Raw genomic sequence first — 21,686 nt, forward strand, 5'->3', positions numbered from 1 at the left:
CTTTGCTTATCTGTTGCTGTATATTTCATGCTTTATAACGGGAACTGGGATGTGCATTTTAAAAACCATCCAACAGGGGGCGCTTTGGCAGGGAGAAAGCCTGAAGAGAAACGCCTCCAGGGGGGTGACAAAAGGCTGCTATACACAAAATATATATTTTTTTGCATCTGTCAATCAAACCCAGGCAATTTCCGAGCCTTCCAGCATCTGTATTTGCAGCTGGAGCCATTGCTGGGCTCTTGATCGGAAACGCATCTGGTGGGATGTTGCTAGATGTGACTCAATTTCCCCTGTGGGCTCTCCCCGCCCTCAGTTTATGGCTTCTGAGATCCTCTGTTAGCCCCTCCGAGGAATTTTAAAAATAACAACAACCAGAACTGATAATGGTGAGTAGGCACAGTATTATTTCCCTGTATACGGTTTACAAAATATATTCTATGTAAAGTTATTTATATACGTACAATTATATGTCTTTCAGAAGAGAGGTGGCCCTCAAGTCCTTTTCCAACGAGGAGGAATGCTAAAACCTATTTGCTCTTTCCCTACAAACGGGCTGAAGTGAGTATAATTCGGATTAATTCTCGGGTGGCCCATTGGTGCGTGAACCCAACCAAGCAGGGTGTGGAAGGGCCCAAAATGCAGGGATATGATTTGCCATTATCTTGAGGGGGCTGCAAAACACACAGGAAATGTGGGAGACCCCCTCCTGCATTAACTCTGACTTATAACGGAGTTGGAAGGGACCTCGGAGGCCTTCTAGTCTAACCCCCTGCTCGACTCTTGCTTCTTCTATCTTGAAAGGTTGCTATGATGCCAATTTTTAAGGTAGGGGGGACTTTGATGTTCTCCTAAGAAGAAGTGGATATTTTTCAGGTGGGCACTCATCCCATGATCCCCAGCATGTTCACTCTTGAAAGTTGATGGGACTCGGAGTCCGGGGGCAATCGGGACCATGCCACTGGAAGGCCAACTCCAACAGAAAAGGGAACGTATTTCCTGGCGTTACCTGGGTTTGATGACCCGTGGAAGAACCTCTGTAGCTGATGGCCCAGGAGCCCTGGCCGTCACCCCACCAGCAAAGTTGGATCTATCATAGCTGGAGGACAAGACACACGAGAAGGTAACTTCTCAATCTTACGGGGGTTCCCGATTCAGACAATACTTTTGTCTCCGGGGTTTTAGCCAAGAGACAAAGCAAACCTTCCATAAACCTAGTTCACCCTGGTTTCTTTTGGAAGTGAGATTAGCTGCTGCTGTGGTTAAGGAATTAGCAAAAGTCCATAGAGTCTCCCGCTTACAACCTGATGCCTAACACAAGAAGAGTCTAATCCAACAGCCCAACCTTGAAGACCTTGGGAACAATGGTCACATTTATGGGGGATCCAATGGCTAGTCTCAGATTAAGGGGCTGGGACCCCCGTGCCCCTCAACCCATCCCGATAGTTTCCAAGAAGTTGCTGGCTGGAAACGCCCAACGTTTCGATGTCGGAAGAAGAAGAAGAAGTCCCCGCTGGCTTGGAGGTGAACGTTCTTCACTAGCCTTGGAACCCAACCGCTCTGCAGTCCAGATGCTTTCCCTCTGTAGGAAGTCCTTGTGGCTCCCCTGTTTTTTTAGGGGGCTATGCCATGCTGCTGGTGGAACAAGGGGTGCTTTGAGTGCTGCCCAAACTGTGGTTGGTGCTGCTGCTCTCCGATGCAGGCGGGTTCGCCGAGGCTGGTTGGGTTTTGGTGATGGGACCTGGAATGGGGTTGAAGTCACACAAAGGGTGAGGAGAATTATGTTAGGGGAAGGACCAGGTGGAGAGAATTCTAGAGTCCTTTGCTGCTCTCTTGAGTTGAGTTGAGTTAGTTTGCAGATGGGTCACGACCCATCTAGATAGCATCACGGATACCAGGTAAAGAGAAGGACTACGGGCGACATGATAGCACCTGGTAGTGAGTGGGAAACTTACAATTTCTAAGGGGCTACTACAAAGAAGAAGGGGTCAACCTATTCTGCAAACCACCAGAAGGTAGGATGAGAAGCGATGGGTGGAAACTAAATCCAGGAGAGAACCAACCTAAAACTATAAGGAGGAACTTCCTGAATAATGAACCAGTGGAACTACTTCCCACCAGAAGCTGTGGGTGCTCCATCCCTGGAGGTTTTAAAGAAAAGATTGGCCAAGCATTTGTCTGCAATGGTGCTGGGTCTTCTGCCCGAGCAGAGGTTGGAGTAGAAGACCTCCAAAGTCCCTTCCAACTTTGTCATTCTGTTGATGTTCCCTAGTTGGGTGATGAAACATCTGTTGATGTTCCCTAGTTGGGTGATGAAACATCTTCAAACCAACTCAACTCAAAAAAAGCAGCAGGGATCCCTCAACTCAACCCCGAGCTACAGACACTGTCTTCTGCTGGGGAAAATTTTCCCATGCTGGGACCCTAACTGGGAGCTGACAAGGAGACAGAAAGCACATGGCGGGAAGCTCTTGGCTTTGCCAGATCCCAACGGGGTTGACCAAATGCTTTCCCACTGCCTTCTCCAGCAGGGGGTGAACCTTGCCAGACCCATCACAAGAAAGCAGATAAAGATTTCAGGGATGGCGGCTCCTCCATTTTTGCAGAGATTATTAAGGAAAATATGCAGGTTGGGCTGCCAAGGGGGACCGGATGTCTCCTGTTGGGAATTGGGAGGGGAAGACGGGAGAATAAAGATAAGGGTTTCCCGCAGGGAAAAACGGCAAATTCCATCCTTTGCATCTCCAGATAACGCTGGGAAAGAGGGCTAGTCTAATTCTCCTGCTCCACTCGGTCATCTTGAGTTAAACCGGTGGCCGGAGAGCTTGGGATGTTTCCATTAAAATTGCGTTCCTCCAGAATTTTCTTGAGAAAAGCTCTCCGCTCCTCCATTCACAGTAGAATCCCTTACGCTTCCCGGCTGGAAATTTGGGGCCCGGACAATCTGGAACTGCCGTTCCAATCTAAGCATAGCGCACAACATTGTCTATTACAACGTCTTGCCTGTCAATGACTTCTCCAGCTTCAACCACAATAACGCACGGGCAAACAACCGATACAAACTCAAAAGTAGACCGCTTCAGACTCGATTGCAGAAAATACAACTTCAGCAACAGAGTGGTCAGTGCCTGGAACGCACTACCTGACTCTGTTGTTACATCCTCAAACCCCCAAAACTTTAAACTGTCTACCGTGGACCTCACCCCATTCCTAAGAGGTCTATAAGGGGGCGTGCATAAGTGCGCCAGTGTGCCTACTGTCCCTGTCTTACTGTCCCCGTTTATCTATATCTACTTCCTTTGTTCCTGTTTATGTTCCTACCTACGCTTGTTATCTTGTACGTGTTTGACAAACAAATAAAATAAAAATAAATAAGAATCATGAGGACTAGCGACCACAAAGCAGAAATCCAATTTCTGGTGCCCGCAAACAACCTCCCCTTGGGTTGTTGAGCTCTGACCTCAACATTCACCTCTAAGGGGGGGGGGGGTTCACCTGGGTTGGGTGCCATTCCCCCCCCACCCCTTTCCATCATGCAAACAACCACAACTTACGAGTGTGAGAATAGATGTACCACAATGCTCCGGTGAGCAGGACTCCAATCAAAAATGCTCCAAAGGCAATTCCCAGCACAGTGCTAATCCTCAATCCTTCATCTATAGAGAAGAAATGAAAGAATTAGATTAGCTTTATTTATTATTTTAAAATATATATGTTTTATCGATATATTTTTTTTCTTTTGTAAACATAAAAAAAACATCTATATGAACAGCGTGTTGTCTGAGCACAATTTGTTCTGAATGACAAAAAGACAATAAACATAATATGCATATCGCTAATAATGGTCACATAATATTATTGACATTAGTTTATCCATACTAGAAAAGGTCTGTTATGTGATTCATCATTCGCTTAAGGACCATATGGTTCGCTTAATGATGGCGGCGATTCCCATCACAGGTTGCAAAAGGAGACCCGAGTCCCTTTAACAACCGTCTCGCTTGGCAATGGGGGGTGACCAGGGCAGTCCAAAATTCCTCGCTTCGCAAGAGACATCCCCATCCTGATTGTGGTTGTAAATTAAGGTCTGCCTGTCCCTCTCTGTTGTGGTTAGCCGGCCGCAGGTGCGGCCGGCTGAGAAGAGCGAGGACTCAGATGAGGGGCCAGGACCATTAGCCTTTGGAGATTGTGGGGACTGGCAGCCGCGATGAGGAGGTTCCCGAGGAGCCTGTGCCCAGTGCGTGCAGGATTGCTCAGAGGAAAGAGCAGCTGCAACAGCACGGGCAACTCGGGAGTAAGGCTGCAAGGTAATGGCTCTCCTTCAAGAAGATAAAAGCCAGGTTTGGAGAAGCGTTCTTTGCAGAAGGCAAAGACGCCCTGAAACTCAGCCTCGTGGATATTATATTATATTTGAAAACTCTTGTAAACGGTTTCTGATCTGTTGTTTTTTGTCAGACTTGAAAAAACTTGGCAAGGATCTTTCTTGTCGGAGCTAATTAGTTGGAAGCAGCCTTTTATCTGTGAAGAAACAGAATTCGTGAATGAAACCTTAAAAGGTGGGGGCCGCTGCCTTTGTCTTGTATTTCTCTCTTGGAACCAGGTTGGGTCAGAACACGCGCTCGCTGTGAAGTTCGGTTTGTTTGTTTTCTCCCCAAGTGACACCTTTTTTAAGACCAGTTTCTCCCGAGACTGTCCTGTGCCAAAAAACAAGGACACTGAATATGTGAAGGAACATCATTCGACGTGCGCGATGTGCTCGGCCGGGGCCCTCTGGGGCCGAGTTCGTGTCAAAGAGTTTTTCCTCATGTTATTGTTTCGCCGTCCGGCGGGAGCCGCACAGGAGCGAGGCAGGAAGGAAGACCTCCGAAGGACGGAAAACATCCATATTGGAAATGCTACTCAATTGGCAGGAAGGAATTGCAAAGAGGCCCCTTTCCATGCCTGCCTCCCTCATCCTTGTGTCCCTACAACCACAAAAAAAAACCCCAAAGCAGTCACTGTGAGAGGGATCTTGGAGTCTTAGAGGACAACCAGCTAAATAGGAGTCAACAGTGTGCGGCAGCAGCCAAAAAAGCCAATGCAATCCCAAGTTGCATTAACAGGAATACAATCAAGATCAAGTGAGGTACTGAGACCACTCTATAAAGCCTTAGTAAGGCCACACCTAGAGTCCTGCATCCAGTTTTGGTCACCACAATATAAAAAAGATGCTGAGACTCTGGAAAGAGGGCAGAGAAGAGCAACCAGGATGATAAGGGGACTGGAGACTAAAACATACGATGAACGGTTGCAGGAACTGGGCCTGGCTAGTCTAGGGAAGGGGAGACAGGAGAGCATCTTCCAATATTTGAGGGGCTGCCACAGAGAGGAGGAGGAAGGACTCAAGCTATTTTCCAAGGTACCTGAAGGCCAGAGAAGGAATAATGGATGGAAACTGAACAAGGAGAGATTCAACTTGGAAATAAGGAGGAATTTTCTGACAGGGAGAACAATCAACCCATGAAACAAGTTGTTGGAGCTTCATCCCTGAAAGCTTTTAAGAAAAGACTGGACCTGTCAGAAATGGTGTAGGGTCTCCTGCTTGGGCAGGGGGGTTGGACTAGATGACCTACAAGGTCCCTTCCAACTCTATTCTAATTGATTGATTCAACCTAGAAATAAGAAATTTTCTGACAGGGAGAACAATCGACCCATGGAACAGAAGTTGCCTTCGGAAGTTGTGGGAGCTTCATCCCTGGAAGCTTTCAAGAAGAGACTGGACGGCCATCTGTCAGAAATGGTGTAGGGTCTCCTGCTTGGGCGGGGGGAGGGGTTGGACTAGATGACCTACAAGGTCCCTTCCAACTCTGTTAATCTAATCCAAATCTTTAGTCAGCAGGAATAATGATGGTGTCAGGCTTCCGACGATTTCATTCTTGTGGGAGTCATCCTTCTGATGAAGCGGCTTCGTTTTATTTTGGCAAATCTGATTTCTTCATCCTACACATCTCCAGTGGGAAATATTATGTGTCTACACAAGTGTCCGGGGGAAACGGCCACCGGAACACGAGGAAGAAAGGAAGAATAGGAAAATATATATATAATATTATGTGTCTACACAAGTGTCCGGGGGAAACGGCCACCGCAACACGAGGAAGAAAGGAAGAATAGGAATATATATATATATATTTAAAAATCCACCTTTTTCTGCCAGGTTTTGATGGACGACAACTCAAACTAGAAAACACAGATGTGTCTGCTTTTGAGACAGAGCTGCGTTCACCTTCCTTCACCAAACCCCCATCAAATTTGCCATTTTTAATGTAACCGATTAAAGAAACAGTTTGACACAGGGACTACAAATTGTCTTATTAGCTGGGACGCATTTGAAAATGAAACTGGGTTTAGTTTCATCCTGGTTTTATGTGCTTCTTTCTCCAGATTCTCCTTGCTTTTGGAGAACTGGGCCTTCCGAGACCTAAAACTCTTACTGAATTGTCCTCAAATTCGAAACCCTGCAAGGGGACATCTTCTCAAGGCCTACTTCCCATGGAGACGTGGACATCTGCTAAGAGAAGAAAGCTAAGGAGATTCTCAGGAACGTCTTTTCCGTTTTGGGAAAATCTCTCTTTTGCCCCTGAATCCAAAAGCTTTTGCGCTCTTCCCTTCCTTCACCCCGTGGTAGCCTCCAGGAGGAACCTCTGGACTTGGAGGCCGCATGCCAATGCTTGGACCTGCTTTTTTGCAGCCAGCTGAATTCTCTTTATCTCTTGAACTTCCGTCTGGAAAGATAGGATTCTTCCTGCTTTCTCAACTCCTCTCGTTTATCTCCTTCCCTGGCGCAGACGGGTGGACGCCAGCCGTGCTCCGCCAAGTCAAAAGCCACATCAGCTTGGGATAACAGAGGAGATAAGATCCTTCGGGGTGGGGGAAGCTGTCGCTGTTCTGCATCAAAAATGACACCTCACCCACCATTATCCCACTTCTGACTTTTGGGCAGGGCCAGTTGGCTTCCGTTCTAAAACTAAATCCTCTTCCGTTGTCCTTGTGTACTTTCTCTAGCCATGGCTCCGTGCTCAGAGGTGTCCCCAGCCAAGGTCATGGTGCACGCCTTCCGGCTGGGCCACGGGGCCCACCCAGTGTGGCCCCTGTGGAGATGGAAGTGCAGGCATTGGCAAATTGTCACCATCACGAAGGGATCAGGACAATCAGGACAAAATGGAGACTCACCACTTTGAGCACGAGTTTCATTATGGGACACCATAATGCAAATTCTGTCTAAAGAAGGATAACATGATAGCGGTCTTTCAGTATTTGAGGGGCTGCCCCAAAGAAGAGGCAGGTCAACTTATTTTCCAAAGCACCAGAAGGCAAGATAAGAATCAAGGGATGGAATATAATCCAGGAGAGAATCAACCCAGAACTAAGTAGAAATTTCCTGAAAATGAGAACAATTAATCAAGTGGAACCGCTTCCCTCCAAAAGTTATGGATGCTCCATCACTGGAGGTTTTAAAGAAGATACTGGACAGCCACTTGTCTGAAATGGCCTAGGGCAGGGGTCTTCAAACTTGACTTGTGGACTTCAACTCCCAGAATTCCTCCTCCAGTCATGTTAGCTCAAGAATTCTGGGAAGTGAAGTCCACAAGTCTTAAACTTGGCAAGTTTTGAAGACCCTTGGCATAGGATCTCTCCTGCTTGAGCAGGGAATTGGAATATAAGGTTCCTTCCAACGCTGTTACTCTGTTATAAATGCTCACCAGAGGGCAGCAGGAGATATTGAAAACTCACTCTTTCCTGCCACCTAGTGGGTGTCGGATTTTTCACCTTTGGTAAATTAAAAAAAAAAAAAATCAAGACATGGCAGGATGGCTTTTGCCAAAGATAAAAGAGGCCAGCACCACAAAAGGAGAAGTGCTGAAAGAATTTTTGGGAAGGCTAAACCAGGCAGAAAGAGGAAAGAATAGCTCTCAACAGATTCTGAATCCAAGCCACACAAACGCCATCATGGAAGTGAGTCCTTTTGGATCACTTTGAGGGTGCATAAGGTCTAGGAGTTGAAAAGTGTTTTGAACCATCTGTGGGTGTTTAAAGGAACTTTCCATCTTCTAAGCTCAGCATCAGAAAGCTGATTTTGAAGAAAGAGGGTGCCTTCCCACAAACGGACGTATAAATGCATGGACCAGCTTTTCTGTGCAAAAGAGCAAATAAATGGATCGATTTTGTGTAGGGAAGAGTTGTCAACTCACTGTGGGATCCGGGGTTATAATTTTTCAGCATCACTTCTAAAGAGCCTTCGTAGCTTCGGAGTTTGCCGTTCTAAAAAGGAAGGGAAAAATACGTTCAATTCCTCTTTTTCTTTTATCTGCTTCATTTGGCAATAGTAAATTTCTTTTTTCCGGAGTTCTTAGGGACATTAGCACTGAACATCTTCCAACACAGACCAAGTACAGAAAACAAAGTTAATTCCTGTTATGCAAAGGAACACAGATAGTCCTCAACATACAACGTAACAGAGCCCAGAATGTTTGCACTGTAGGTCACAACGTTTGTAAATCGAGGCACTCATGGAGCCAACCCAATTTTACGAGATAAGAGATAGGATAGATAGATGTTAGACAGACAGGCAGACATAGAAATATATAGATAGCCCTTAGACTTATATTCTGCTTCACAGTGCTTTCCAGCCCTCTCTAAGCGGTTTACAGAGTCAGCCTATTTGCCCCCAACAATCTGGGTCCTCATTTTACCCATCTTGGAAGGACGGAAGGCTGAGTCAACTTTGAACTGGTCAAGATTGAACTCTTGGCAGTGGACAGAGTTAGCCTGTAATGCTGCATTCGAGCCACTGTGTCATCACAACAGAGAGATAGATAGAGAGATAGATAGATAGATACACAGACACAGACAGATGATAGGCAGACAGAGATCGATCAATAGCAATAACACTTAGACTTACATACCACTTCACAGCCCTCTCTAAACTGTTTATGGGGTCAGCCTCTTGCCCCCAACAGTCTGGGTCCTCATTTTAATGACCTCAGAAGGATGGAAGGCTGAGTCAACCTTGAGGCTGGTGAGATTTGAACTGCCAAATTGCAGGCAGTCAGCAGAAACGGCCTGCAGTGCTGCATTCTAGCCACTGCACCACCTCAGCTCTTCTGAAGAACATAATGAGAAATTCTGACATTTGGCCAAGGTGCTATCATTGAATGTCATTGGGAGGCAAAATTGCACAAGAGAACCCTCACTGATTTGGGCCATGTCGTGCCATGGAAACTCACTGAAGAAAGCAACAACGTTTGGAAGGATTTATGGTAAACAGGAAACCAGGCCATCAAAGAACATGGTGGCTGGACGCCATCAAAGCTGACCCTCCAGCCAATGCCTGGAGCCACTCAAAAGAAGTTTTGAAGGCAAGATCCAGAGAGACCTGGCCCGTGGGGATACCAAGACTGAATGGATAACCATCGCCATCCTCCACAAGACCAAGACAGTTCTTTGGAGGTCAACTCACCGAGGTGTTCAGGTGGACCACGCAAACTAGGGTGGCCGAATCAATGGACCACAGCTCTTCTTCTGGCTTGTAGGTGAAGCTGAAGCGTTGGGTCTTCGGGCTGGGGGATTTCAGGGTCGCCACCGAGTAGCTCAGAGAAACCCCTTGGTGGAAGAGCAGCTGAGGCGTGTTGTCTTGGGGTTTTAAGAAACAGTCCCCCATTTCTAGAGAAAACTGCTTCATGGCCGTTCGGAGCGAGACCTGTTGAGGAGGAAGGTGATGATGATGTTATTCATCATTTAATAATGCCGTAATCCCTTGCGGGGTGGAGTCTAGGCAACTGAACGGAGCTAGCAGAGTGTTTATTTGGCTGGTTGCCCTTCTTGTTGCCAGAGCGGAGTTTTTGTTCAGCAGATATATTCTCGTTGTGCCCAGAGAGAGAGAAATATCTGCCTAGGATCGAACTCACAGCCTCCTGATTGTGAGGCAAGAATTCCACCTCTAGGCCACCACAACACTCACTGAGGAGGAAGGTGACTGGGGGGGTGAGGGGACAAAGACAATCTTAGTCACAACATTATTTTCAAGGACACTGGTCTGAAATGAAGGTGGGTTTGGTTCCCCCGCTTCTCACCCCTTACTTTATCCCTGCATTAACCTATTTCCCATATTCAGATAACACTTGGACACCCTAGATTCGCCCACCAAACTCGGCTTGGCCAAGATGTGGAGCCACATCAAACTTAACAACAACCCCACTTTTCTTGCAAGTTAGTTTTTAAGTCTGCTGGTTTTGCCTGGTTGGGTCAAGGGTGTTTTCTGAACATTGCCTTCCTTTTTTGTGTGTGTGTAATAACTTTTTTATTATTTTTATATTTTAAATACATCTCTTTCAGTGAACGTGGTTCCAGGTTTATACTTCAACACAAACATGACCTTAGTACATATTTATCTTTCACATTCAATTCTATATCAAATCATTACTTCCATTTTCCAGTAAATTTTCTCCATTATTCTTATTTTCTTTATACTTACTAAATTCATTTTCAGTTTATATCTTATCTTAATTCCTTTTTTTATAAATGTTCTCAAATTTTATTCTATAGTCTTAACGTTCTTATTTTTTAATTCGAAATTCATTATGCCTTTATACTTTTATCAGTTGCATTTCCAATTTTGTCACATACTTTTATTTCATTCAATAAACTCCATCTTAAATCTAATAATTCCCCAAAATTTCCCCCTTTAAGTGTCAATTAGAGTGTGCCTCAATTTATTCCCCTTTAATCCATAATCAAAATTTATCATAATATAATCCCTATATAATTACTACATTCAATAATCTCTTAACTACTATATGTCACATGTGCATATATATATTTTAAGCAAGGTTCCGCATGGTATTCCCCTCAATTACTTTCTAAATCATTTGTTGTTTCAAATATATTGATCTATTCAGTTAATTATAGAAACTGGTATTAGTCTTTTCACTAGGATCCTCATAATTCACTTTAACTATATTCTTTGTTTTATTATCCATATATAAATTAACAACAATCCTTAAAGAAAAAGCCAATTAAAGAGAGAAAAAATATATCAATTTCATTCACATTTAAAAGCTACATTGTTCAATCGAACAACAATAATGGAACACCTCAGCTCTCAACACCCTTCACCCAAATCCACCAGACGGGCATTACCTCCACATAGGTAACTTGGTGAGCTTGTATCACCGGATTGCTCGGCGAGGCAAAATCTTCCGAGGTGTAGAGCTGGAGAGACACTTTCTCTGGTAGATCACATTCAAAGGGTACCTGCAGGATCAAAACGAGATCCGTTGATTGCTCCCCTTGGTGTGCAAGCAGATGAGTTTGTCTCGATCTGCAAATGGTGTCTGCAGCGTTTAAGAGGCTCAAATACGCCGACGGAAGAGAAGAGAATATGGGAGGGAATAAAATAGGAGAGGATAGAAAAGAAGAGAATATGGAGGAAAGAGGAGAGAAGAGGAAAGAGAAGAGGGGAGGGGAGGGGAGGGAGGAGAAGAGAAGGGAAGAGGGAAGGGAAGGGCAGAGGAAAAAATAGAATAAAAAATGGAATGGAATAGAATAGAATATGGAATGCAATGGAATAGAAATCAGAATAGAACAGAATTAGAACAGAATAGAATATGAAATGCAATGCAATAGAAATCAGAATAGAATTAGAATAGTATAGAATTAGAATTAGAATTAGAATAGAATAGAATAGAATAGAATAGAATAGAATAGAATAGAATAGAATAGAATAGAATAGAATAGAATAGAATAGAATAATTTATTGGCCAGGTGTGATTTGACACACAAGGAATTTGTCTTTGGTGCATATGGTCTCAGTGTACATAAAGAGAGGGGGGAAGTTTTGCAAAGAAGAAAAATTGCACATTTATAAATGAATCATGGATAAAACAAACGTTTGTGGGTTTGCCCCGATTCCTTTTTCCAAAGCAGAAAGGCGAGACTTTGCACTTCATAGGACTTTTCCAATTTTCCTAGAAAGAATTCTTTCTCATAAATCTTGTCTAGTAGTTTTCTCCTAACCCAGGGCCAAAATCTGCTTTGAAGAGGTGGCCTGCCAGTTGCCGACCATACAAATAATATTATCTAACATTATTAGGGATGAAATTAGGGATTTGCGTCAGTCCGTTGCATGACTCGAGAAAAGAAATAGCTCTTTTCTGTGTGTTTCAGCGTCCCCATTTTGCAAGGTTTAATTCTATATATGTGTAACAGGATGTCCCACTGAAACTCATGGCAGGTACGCCTAAAACTGCATGCTAAACAAATCAGAATCCTAAAAACACCCTTTTATCACCTCCTCTTCTGACATTTTTTTAAAAATAGCAATGGAAAAAGCCTGCAGTGTGTATTTGTCAAGGACCCCGCATTAAGCAGTAGCAAAAAGAATTCCCCAGAGTAAGAACAGCACAGCCTCAGGAAAGAAGATTGCAAACCGAGGAACTGGGAATTCGTTTTAGAGTGAAAAGAAATTTCTTCTTACCGTGACTTTCCCCGGAAACACAGGCAGTGTTAGGATGAGCTGGGATGATAGAAACAAACAAATAAATAAATACATACATACATACAGACTGACTGACTGACTGACTTATTTACTTATTGGATATACATGCCTTGAGTAATTTTGCTTTAAGAAAAAATAGTTGCACAAAATATCCTGCTATATTTGGGAGGCTTCAGGTCAGGATTTGGCTGGATTAAGGCCAGGATTTGGGAGGCTTCAAATTAGGATTTGGGGGGCTTCAGGCCAGGATTTGGGGGTTCCAGGCCAGGATTTTAGGGGAAACATATAAAAAAATACCGTACCTGGTTTTTCACATGGACTCCCCCTTCGAGTTGGGTGGAACATTTATCGAGGATGCTGTTGAGGACAAAGTGAGTTGTGTTGTCCCTGGCCCTGCAGCTGGGATCTTTCAAGGTGATGGCATCGACCCTTGTCGGTAAAGCCTAGAGGTTGCAAAGAGAAGGACAAACCATGGTTAGCTGGGAGTTGTTTCAACAGGGACAGCCCAAGGAGAGAACAAGCAAGCTTCTGGATTGAACAGAACTCTTCCAGCAGGGTTGCTGAAAAAAGAAGAATGGGGCTGGATTCCCAGGTTGTGCTTAACCTACGCAGCCTCTGACTCTGTTGGGGTGTATTGATCCAACCACTGTATTTTTTTGATCCATGGCAGTCTGCCTGGGGCTTCTGGGACGGTGTTCTGACCCAGGCTTCGTAAATCGTAACTAATCACAAACTAGTTTTAAAAGCAAAACCTATTTTATTGCAATGCTGGGAATGGTTTTCATTCCCAGCCAGAACTAATCTTAAAACAGTCCCCCAAGATAAGCACCCACCTTTCAGTGCTGTGGAATGCGGCCAAAAAAACAGAAGTATCCAATAAAAGAAACCAACCTAAGTACACAGAGCTTCAAGGAAGACTCGGAACCAATCGAACTACTTTGCTTCCTGCAAAGGTTTCATCATCTAGGCCTGACTTTTATCCCTTATGGGAGGGGCAATCACCTCCCAGCCTTACTCCCGAGTTGCCCCTTTTGTGCCTTCTGGCAGCTCTGTGCATACGCACACTGGGAACAGGCTCCCCTTGTTCCTCTGCCTCACTGCTGCCCGACTCCAGAGGCTCCAGAGTCAGCACCCCACTCCCAGATGGTCCTGGCCCCACGTCTGCATCGGATGCAGGACCCTCATCTGAGTCCTCCCCAGACTCCTTGACTGGTCCCCTTTCTTCCCCACCATCCGATTCTGCTGCCGTCTTCACCGCCTGCCGGTGAACCACAACAGATAGGTAGCCCAACCTCCATGGAAGAGTCCAAGTTGATTAACCTTGGCTGACCTTCCCGGAAAAGGGGAGCAGTCAAGGAAACTGAGGCCGAGCTGCCCAGGATCCCGGATGGACTTTCCTTACCGCCAGATAGATCTTGAGAAGAGCAATTTCGATGCTGCTATCCAAACACTTCCACGGCTTGCAAAGGTTAATGAGTTGGTGGACTTTCACGGTCAGGTTTTCTGCCGCCTGGGGTGGTGGGGTGGTGGTGACGACGGTTGAGCCTGTAGAACAGGACCCCCCCCCCCCCAAGATATGTGAGAACAGGACCTGGATATGAAATATTTTATGAGTTGACAGTAGGTTCTCCTGCTTGAGTAGGGGGCTGGACTAGAAGACCTCCAAGGTCCCTTCCAGCTCTATTCTGATTCTGAAAATGGGCTGTTTTGAGATAGCTATGTTCCAAATTTGGTTTCTTGGTTCTTTGTTTCTTCCAGAGCCCCATCAAGAGCTTCCCAACTTTTTAAGTTTCCCTAGAACAGTTGGAAACACCCAACTCAACAAACCACCTCAACTAGCCTTCTAACTGCATGGAAGCTAACTGGATCCCTTGAAGATCCCTGGATCTTCTCCTTGGCTGCCTCCGGCCCAGATCGTGTTGCGTTGACTCACCGCAAATCCTCTTGTATTCCAGGCTGATGGTTTTGGCCGAAGGGATTTCGGTGTAGGAAGCCACGAAGGAATTGTTGCGGGCCTTTTGAATCAGGCCCTCCTTGTTGTCTGGAAGGGTCGTACCGTTGTGCATCCCGGAGAAGGCAGCAAAGGAATATTTACCAGATACCTGAGGGAGGGAGAGAAAGAGAAGAGGAGGAGAAAGAAGGAGAAAGAGAAGACGGAGAAGAAGAAGGCAGAGAAGGAGGAGGAAGAGATGGAGAAAGAGGAGGAGGAGGAGGAGGAGAAGCCAGAGAAAAAGGAGAAAAAAGACGTGGAGAAGGAGAAAGAAAAGGCAGAAGAAGGGGGATGTGGAGGAGATGGAGAAGAAGAAAAGGGGGGAAGAAGAAATAGAGAAGAAGAAGAAGAAGGCGGAGGAGGAGGAGATGGAGGAGGAAAAAGAAGCGAAAGGAGAAGATGGAGGAGAAAAATTGGAGGAGAGATGGAGAAGGAGAAAAGACAAGGAAGAGAAGGAGACAGAAGGAAGAAGAGAAGGAGGAGAAGAAAAAGAAGGCTTTTTAAAAGGCTTTTTTCTGCAACAATTTTAAAATTAGTCTTAGAACTTATTTAGAATTACTGTCTTAGAAAAAAAAAAAAAAGAGCAAACAGCCCACACCCATTTTTAAGCCATTTCTTCTCCCTGGGTGGTTGCTGACATAACGCCCACTTTCCAAGAAACTTTTTCTTCTACAGAAACGAAGAAGAAAAGAAAGAGGAAAAAGAAAAAGAAAGAAAGAGGACAACGATTCCACAACCTGTTAGAGGGGTCTCCATTTCCCAGGCATCCCACTTTGACCCATGCAACATTTCCCAGTGTGAGCTCTTCCTCTCAAACGTAACTTGAAAGTTGGTGGGTCATTTTTAGAAAAGTTCCTTTCTAAGGGTTGAATCTCATCCACAAACAGAGTTTGTGGGAGTCCTTATCATTTGGCATTTCACTCCACACACCCCGGTAAAGTTTGTTTTGGCTAATTCGAAAAATCTGCCCCCTTAGGAAATTTGAAGTGTTCTTTTCGCCCATATATTTCCAAGAAGCGCAGAGTTGCATTAAAAAGAAAAGAGGGAGATTTCTTCCCCGGCATCCGTTCTTACCAAGAGTTGCACAAAGGAAAACCCGTGGCCCATTTTCCACAGCGTGTTTTGGTGGCTCTTCAGCCACAGAGCCAAAGGCACCTCCGCTTTATGCTCCGGACGTCCATCCTTGCAAACCGTTTTTACGTTCACCTCCACCGTCTGCATCCTGCAAACGAAACATCATCAAAAAGTGAAGACCGAATTTTTTAAAAATAGCTTTTCTTCTGAACTTTTAAGTTACAATTCAAACATGTTCTCCTCGGGGAGATACAACTTTGTCTAGAAGTTCAGAAAAAGTTGCAGTTATTCAACAAGAATGACCAAACTTTAATTTGGCCCTGTGGAGGATTTTGTGCTGTGATGATCTTAGCACAGGTTTCTCTTTTGGTTAACTTAATAGCTGGACAAAGTTTGCATAAAAATACACCCAGTTGTACACTTTATTTTCTTCTCTGGGATGAGAGAACCAAGATGGGGATAGCAATGGCACTCAGACTTATATACCACTGCACAGTGCTCTACAGCCCTTTTACGGTTTATAGATTCAGTTTTACGCCCCCAACAATCTGGTCCTCAGATAGATAGATACTGTAGATAGATACTGTAGATCGATCGATCGATAGATAGATAGAAAGATAGATAGATAGATAGATGCTGTAGATAGATGCTGTAGATAGATAGATACTGTTGATCAATAGATAGATAGATAGATAGATAGATAGATAGATAGATAGATAGATAGATAGATAGATACTGTAGATAGATATGATAGATTAGATAGATACATAGATAGATAGATACTGTAGATAGATAGATACGATAGATAGAGAGATACTGTAGATAGATACTGTAGATCAATAGATAGATAGATAGATGCTGTAGATAGATACTGTAGATCAATTGATAGATAAATAGATATGATAGATTAGATAGATAGATACATAGATAGATAGATACTGTAGATCAATAGATAGATAGATAGATAGATAGATAGATAGATAGATAGATAGATAGATAGATAGATAGATAGATAGATAGTAGACAGCCATAGGGATAGATAGCAATTAGCACTTAGACTTCACAGTGCTTTTATAGCCCTCTCTAAGTGGTTTACAGAGCCAGCCTCTTTCCCCCAACAATCTGTGTCCTCATTTTATCCACCTTGGAGGGATGAAAGGATGAGTCAACCTTGAGCCAGTCAGGATTGATCTGCTGGCAATCGGGAGAATTAGCCCGCATTCTAACCACTGCACCACCACAGCTCTGTTCATTCCAAAAGATGTCGACTGATTCCAAAATGCAAACTTTAAATAGGTGCAAAACCTGTTTGTGCTCCAACCTCAGGGGAAGAAATGACTTATTTTTGTGGCCTTCTAACCCGCCCCCACCATTCCTTCCCAACCAATCATACCTCTTGCCTGATGAACTCTGTTGCAGCCACAGGATGTGAGCCACGTTTCCAGATGCTTTGTGGGAATCCGGGCATGTCTCCACCTTGTGGGAAAGGAGTTCTACCTCTAGATAAGGCTCGGCATTGAAGTTCTGTGCCAAGATGCAGTCTTCATTTGCGCTGGGCCCTGACAGAAACAGAGAAATGAGGAGCCTTTCCGAAAAGTTGTGATTTCTCCATTATCTTCATGGAAGGGAAGGGAAGGGAAGGGAAGGGAAGGGAAGGAAGGAAGGAAGGAAGGAAGGAAGGAAGGAAGGAAGGAAGGAAGGAAGGAAGGAAGGAAGGAAGGTAGGTGATAGGTAGGTAGGTAGTGATAGGTGATTGTAGATAAAGATGGTAATAGAGATGGTGATAGGTGACAATAGATATAAATGACATGGTTGGTAGGTAGGTAGATAGATACATAGATAGAGATAGACAGAAGAGAGATAGATCGATAGATATAGATACATAGATAGAAGAGATAGCTAGAGATAGATAGATAGATAGATAGATAGATAGATAGATAGATAGATAGATAGATAGATAGATAGATAGACAGACAGACAGATAGAGATAGACAGACAGACAGATAGATAGATAAATAATGGTAGTGGATGAATGAATGAATGAAAATGAATGAATGATAGAATAGAATTAGATTGGAATGGAATAGAATAGAACAAAATAGAGTAGAATAGAACAGAATAGAATAGAATAGAATAGAATAGAATTCTTTATTGGGCAAGTGTGATTGGATTGGAATTTGTATTTGGTGCAAATGCTCTCAGTTTATATAAAGGAAAAAAATACATCAAGAATCATAAGATACAACACTGAGTGACAGTCATGGGTTACTACACAGCAATCAAATCATACTAGGAAACAAAGACAATATAAATTGTAAAGATACAAGCAACACGGTTATGGGAGGAGATGGGTACTAGGAAGTGTTATTATAATCTAATAGTAGAGGAATAATAGTAATACAGTCTTAGTAAATAGTTAGACGGTCTTGAGGGAATTATTTGTTTAGCAGAGTGATGGCATTTGGGGAAAAAACTGTCCTTGTGTCTAGTTGTTCTGGTGTGCAGGGCCCTATAGCGTCGCTTTGAGGGAAGGAGTTGAAACAGTTTATGTCTGGGATGTGGGGGGTCTGTAGATATTTTCTCAGCCCTCTTTTGGACTCGTGCAGGATACAGGTTGCTAGCCATTGTGTTGTTGTTTTTTCTGCAGTCCTAATTATCCTCTGAAGTCTGTCTCTGTCCTGTTGGGTTGCAGAGCCAAACCACGATTTGGAGGGTGTCCCAGAGAAAGCTGAGCCGGGAAGGGGACGAAATCTCTATCGAGCAAGGTTTTAACAAGACCCACCTCTCCCTACTTGGAACAGAATCCGTTGAGGGTCTTCTAACTCCGCAAAGGAAGAGATCCCGCCGTACGTTTCCTTGGCCCACCTCAAAAGTTGCTCGCTGGAGTAAGGTAGCAGGATTCTGGTAGAGTTGTGGTTGGAAGAAGGCATGACATAGCTATGAGGACTCTGCAGAAACAACACGAATAATGAGAACGATGTTGATAGACAGTATAGCATAAACACAGTTGGAAGGGATCTTAGAGGTCTTCTAGTCCAGCCCCCTGCTCAAGCAGGAGAACCTACACCATTTCAGACAATAGGCAGTCCTTGACTTGCGACAGTTCATTTAGTGACAACCAATCAGAACTGGCTGTATACCACCTCTGGCGTTTGTGTGGCCCATAAGACAATTTGCTATTTTGAGTTTTGCTCTTGGTGTTCTCTGCATTTCTCCCTGCCTGGAAATATCCTTGGAGCCCGCAGGATGAAAACTCTCGGAGTCCTTCTCTGCGCGGAAAGCTAATCTCCCTCTCGGATCAAAGGGGTTTTATATCCCATTGTTGTCTGCTGGGACTCCCGGGGAAAAAAAAAAGAGAGAGAGAGAGAGAGAGACTCCAATCTTGGCGTCATCCAGCATCAATTCGGAAAGAGGTCGGCCGCCTTCAAAACAGGCCTTTGTGAGTCTGTCCTGGGAGGGCGGAGAAGCGCATCCCTTCCCCGAGAAATAGTTTTGCAATTCCCCCTTTTCAAAATAATAATTAATAACAACAACAACAACATGGGCCCCATTTCTTAAAGGATGCTGAATTTTGCTGATGTTTTGGTTTTGGTGGTCTTAGTTGTATGAATGAGTTAGGTTAGTAAATCAGTTTTGAGGAATGTTAAAGACTCTTTTGGCTTTATTAAGGCGGTTAGGAAATTACCTTTAAACTTTTTTTCTCTTTCTTTTTTCCTTCTTTCCTTCCTTCCCTTCCTCTCTCTCCCCCCCTTTCTTTCTTTCTTTCTTTCTTTCTTTCTTTCTTTCTTTCTTTCTTTCTTTCCCTTTCCCTCCCTCCCTTTCCCCCTCCTCTCTCTCTTACCTAAGAAGGTAAGGATCTCACCACTAAGTTGCTCAATTATTATATTGAATATATTGAATTATATTCAATATATTGAGTTATTGAACACTCAGGGAGCAATCAATCAATACAGTGAATTTATCCATTGCTTCCCAGTCCATTTCCTCTGGCCTTTTAAAATGAATTCATTCTGATTTTAGTTCCATGAAATTGGACTTAAGGCTTGGGGAAAAAGGAGACCAGCTGGGAATTTTTTCTTTCTCTCTTTCTTCTTTTCTTTCTTTCTTTCTTTCTTTCTTTCTTTCTTTCTTTCTTTCTTTCTTTCTTTCTTTCTTTCTTTGTTTCCTCCCCTCTTTCTTTCCTTCCTTCCTTTCTTTCTTTCTTTCTTTCTTTCTTTCTTTTCTTCCTTCCTTTCTTCTTTTCTTTCTTTCTTTCTTTCTTTCTTTCTTTCTTTCTTTCTTTCTTTCTTTCTTTCTTTCTTTCTCCCTTTCTTTCTCTTTCTTAACTCTTTCCTTCCTTTCCCAACTCCTTCCTTCTTTCTCACTCTTTCCCTCCCTTGGGGAAGAAGGAGGCCACCTGGGAATTTTTTCTTTCTTTCTCTGTGTCCCTCTCTTTTTTTCTCCCTCTCTCCCTCTTTCTTTCTTTCTTTCTTTCTTTCTTTCTTTCTTTCTTTCTTTCTTTCTTTCTTTCTTTCTTTCTTTCTTTCTTTCTTTCTTTCTTTCTTTCTCTCTCTCTCTCTCTTTCTTTCTCTTTCTTTCCCTCGCTTTCTCTCTGTCCCTCTCTTTTTTCTCCCTCTCTCTCTTGCTTCTTTCTTTATTTTCTCCCTCCCTCCCTCCATTTCTCTCTTACTCTTTTCCTCCTTATCTTTCCTCCTTTCTCTCTTACCTCCTTTCTCAATTTAATGACACATCCCTCCCTCCCTCACCCTAAAACTTTCCCACCACCCAGTGAAAAGCAGAATTTGGCACCACCTGAGAAACTTTGATTTGGAAAGTCACTGACTGTTTTCCCCCCAGAATCTGGACATCCCCCATCTCTGCCCGTAATCTTTCGCCCGCCCTGCCCGTCTGCCCTCCAACCACTTAAGTGTGAGTACGTCCTGGCAGCCACCGCCTTCTTGGCCCCCCCCTCACCCCCGCCGGCTGGATCCAGCATGGCAGAGGCAAGCCGGCGAGGTTGGCTGGCATGAGCCGACGGTGCCACTCTCAATCTGATAGCGGCTTGCGCTTGGATTCCCTCCCGTCCTCATTGTCAGCCCTTTTTTTATTATTAGACACAAATAGGAAAAAGTTTGTTTTTTTTTTAACAGAAAAAAAAAAAAACCCAGAGCTTACAAACTGCCCCAGGCTCAGAGGAAATGGGTCGTTTTTTCCGATTTTTTCTGTGCGTCACAGAAAACCCGGCAGCTGAAAGGAAGCAGACGCCGCGGAGTCGAGCAAAGAGACGGAGCCACGGGAGAGACTCAACTTCACGGGCTCCGTTGAGACGGGCTAAGCTACTAGTAGCTACTAAGCTATGCGTGACGGCTATGTCGACTCATAAAATATTTCTGTGGTCTTTTTAGAGTTGCCAACAGAAAGGGACGGGGGAGCAGTGCAGCAGCTTGCATTTCCATAAGTGTTTTCAAAGATAGTTTCTAGGTGACTGAAGTTTGTGCCCTGCAAAATTCTAACTGGAGAGTATGATTGATGACTTTGGGCTATGGAGGTGTCCCATTGGAGGATATGAATTACGATACACCCAGGCAATGCAGGCGTGTTTACTCCTAATAAATCTTCTTTAAGGTTTGGAAGTTCGGTTCAAGACTCATGATTTAAATGGGGGTAACTGCCGGTGCCCTGACGGGCGAACCTTTTTGGCACCGAGTGCCCAAAGCATGCGCATGCACGCACATCCTCAAAATGCAATGCAACATGCGTCCCTTGTGCATGCACCCCCCTTGCTCCCGTGCATGCATGCATGTCCCCTGTGCATGCATGCACAGCAGAGCTGAGCTGGGGCGATGGCTTGCGTGCCCACAGATTCCCCATCACAGTACTAGGGGATTGGGTTGTTGTGTGGGGGGCAAAAAATAAATTTGTGCCATCTCCGGTTCTTCTTTCATTGGATGAAAGTCTTGGATGCGTGACTGGCCCCCAGATCTGACAATATTCAAAGGGCCCCTGAATATATCACTTTAAAATGAAGGAACCCAGTCTGAGTCTTTGAAAATCAAAAGCAGAACTGGCACTACCGTAATTTATTTTTATAGTTATAATGTACACTGAAGAAGG

The 21,686-nt window shown here is 44.2% G+C and overlaps 1 protein-coding gene and 1 long non-coding RNA gene across 2 annotated transcripts in view; one reads left to right on the forward strand and one right to left on the reverse strand.

The window, feature by feature from the left end:
* Positions 1–381: 381 nt before the first annotated feature.
* Positions 382–21,686, reverse strand: part of ENG (endoglin) — a 33,303-nt gene continuing 11,998 nt past the window's right edge. The window contains exons 4-15 of the mRNA XM_087914595.1: positions 18,376–18,541; positions 16,987–17,152; positions 15,594–15,741; positions 14,463–14,631; positions 13,932–14,074; positions 12,832–12,972; positions 12,509–12,547; positions 11,173–11,286; positions 9,494–9,733; positions 8,226–8,295; positions 3,552–3,653; positions 382–1,738 (exon numbers count right to left, since the gene is read on the reverse strand). Coding sequence (XP_087770721.1) covers positions 1,620–1,738; positions 3,552–3,653; positions 8,226–8,295; positions 9,494–9,733; positions 11,173–11,286; positions 12,509–12,547; positions 12,832–12,972; positions 13,932–14,074; positions 14,463–14,631; positions 15,594–15,741; positions 16,987–17,152; positions 18,376–18,541 — 1,617 coding nt within the window. The 3' untranslated portion in view covers positions 382–1,619. The remainder of the gene's footprint in view (positions 1,739–3,551; positions 3,654–8,225; positions 8,296–9,493; positions 9,734–11,172; positions 11,287–12,508; positions 12,548–12,831; positions 12,973–13,931; positions 14,075–14,462; positions 14,632–15,593; positions 15,742–16,986; positions 17,153–18,375; positions 18,542–21,686) is intronic.
* LOC148124520 (uncharacterized) lies at positions 18,538–20,501 on the forward strand. The gene is made up of 2 exons (XR_015739765.1): positions 18,538–19,032; positions 20,430–20,501. It is a non-coding gene; the product is annotated as an uncharacterized LOC148124520 (long non-coding RNA).

This window comes from Pseudonaja textilis, chromosome 17 (assembly GCF_049901715.1).
Source record: "Pseudonaja textilis isolate UNSWEBS1 chromosome 17, rPseTex1.2, whole genome shotgun sequence".
Lineage (NCBI taxonomy): Eukaryota > Metazoa > Chordata > Lepidosauria > Squamata > Elapidae > Pseudonaja > Pseudonaja textilis.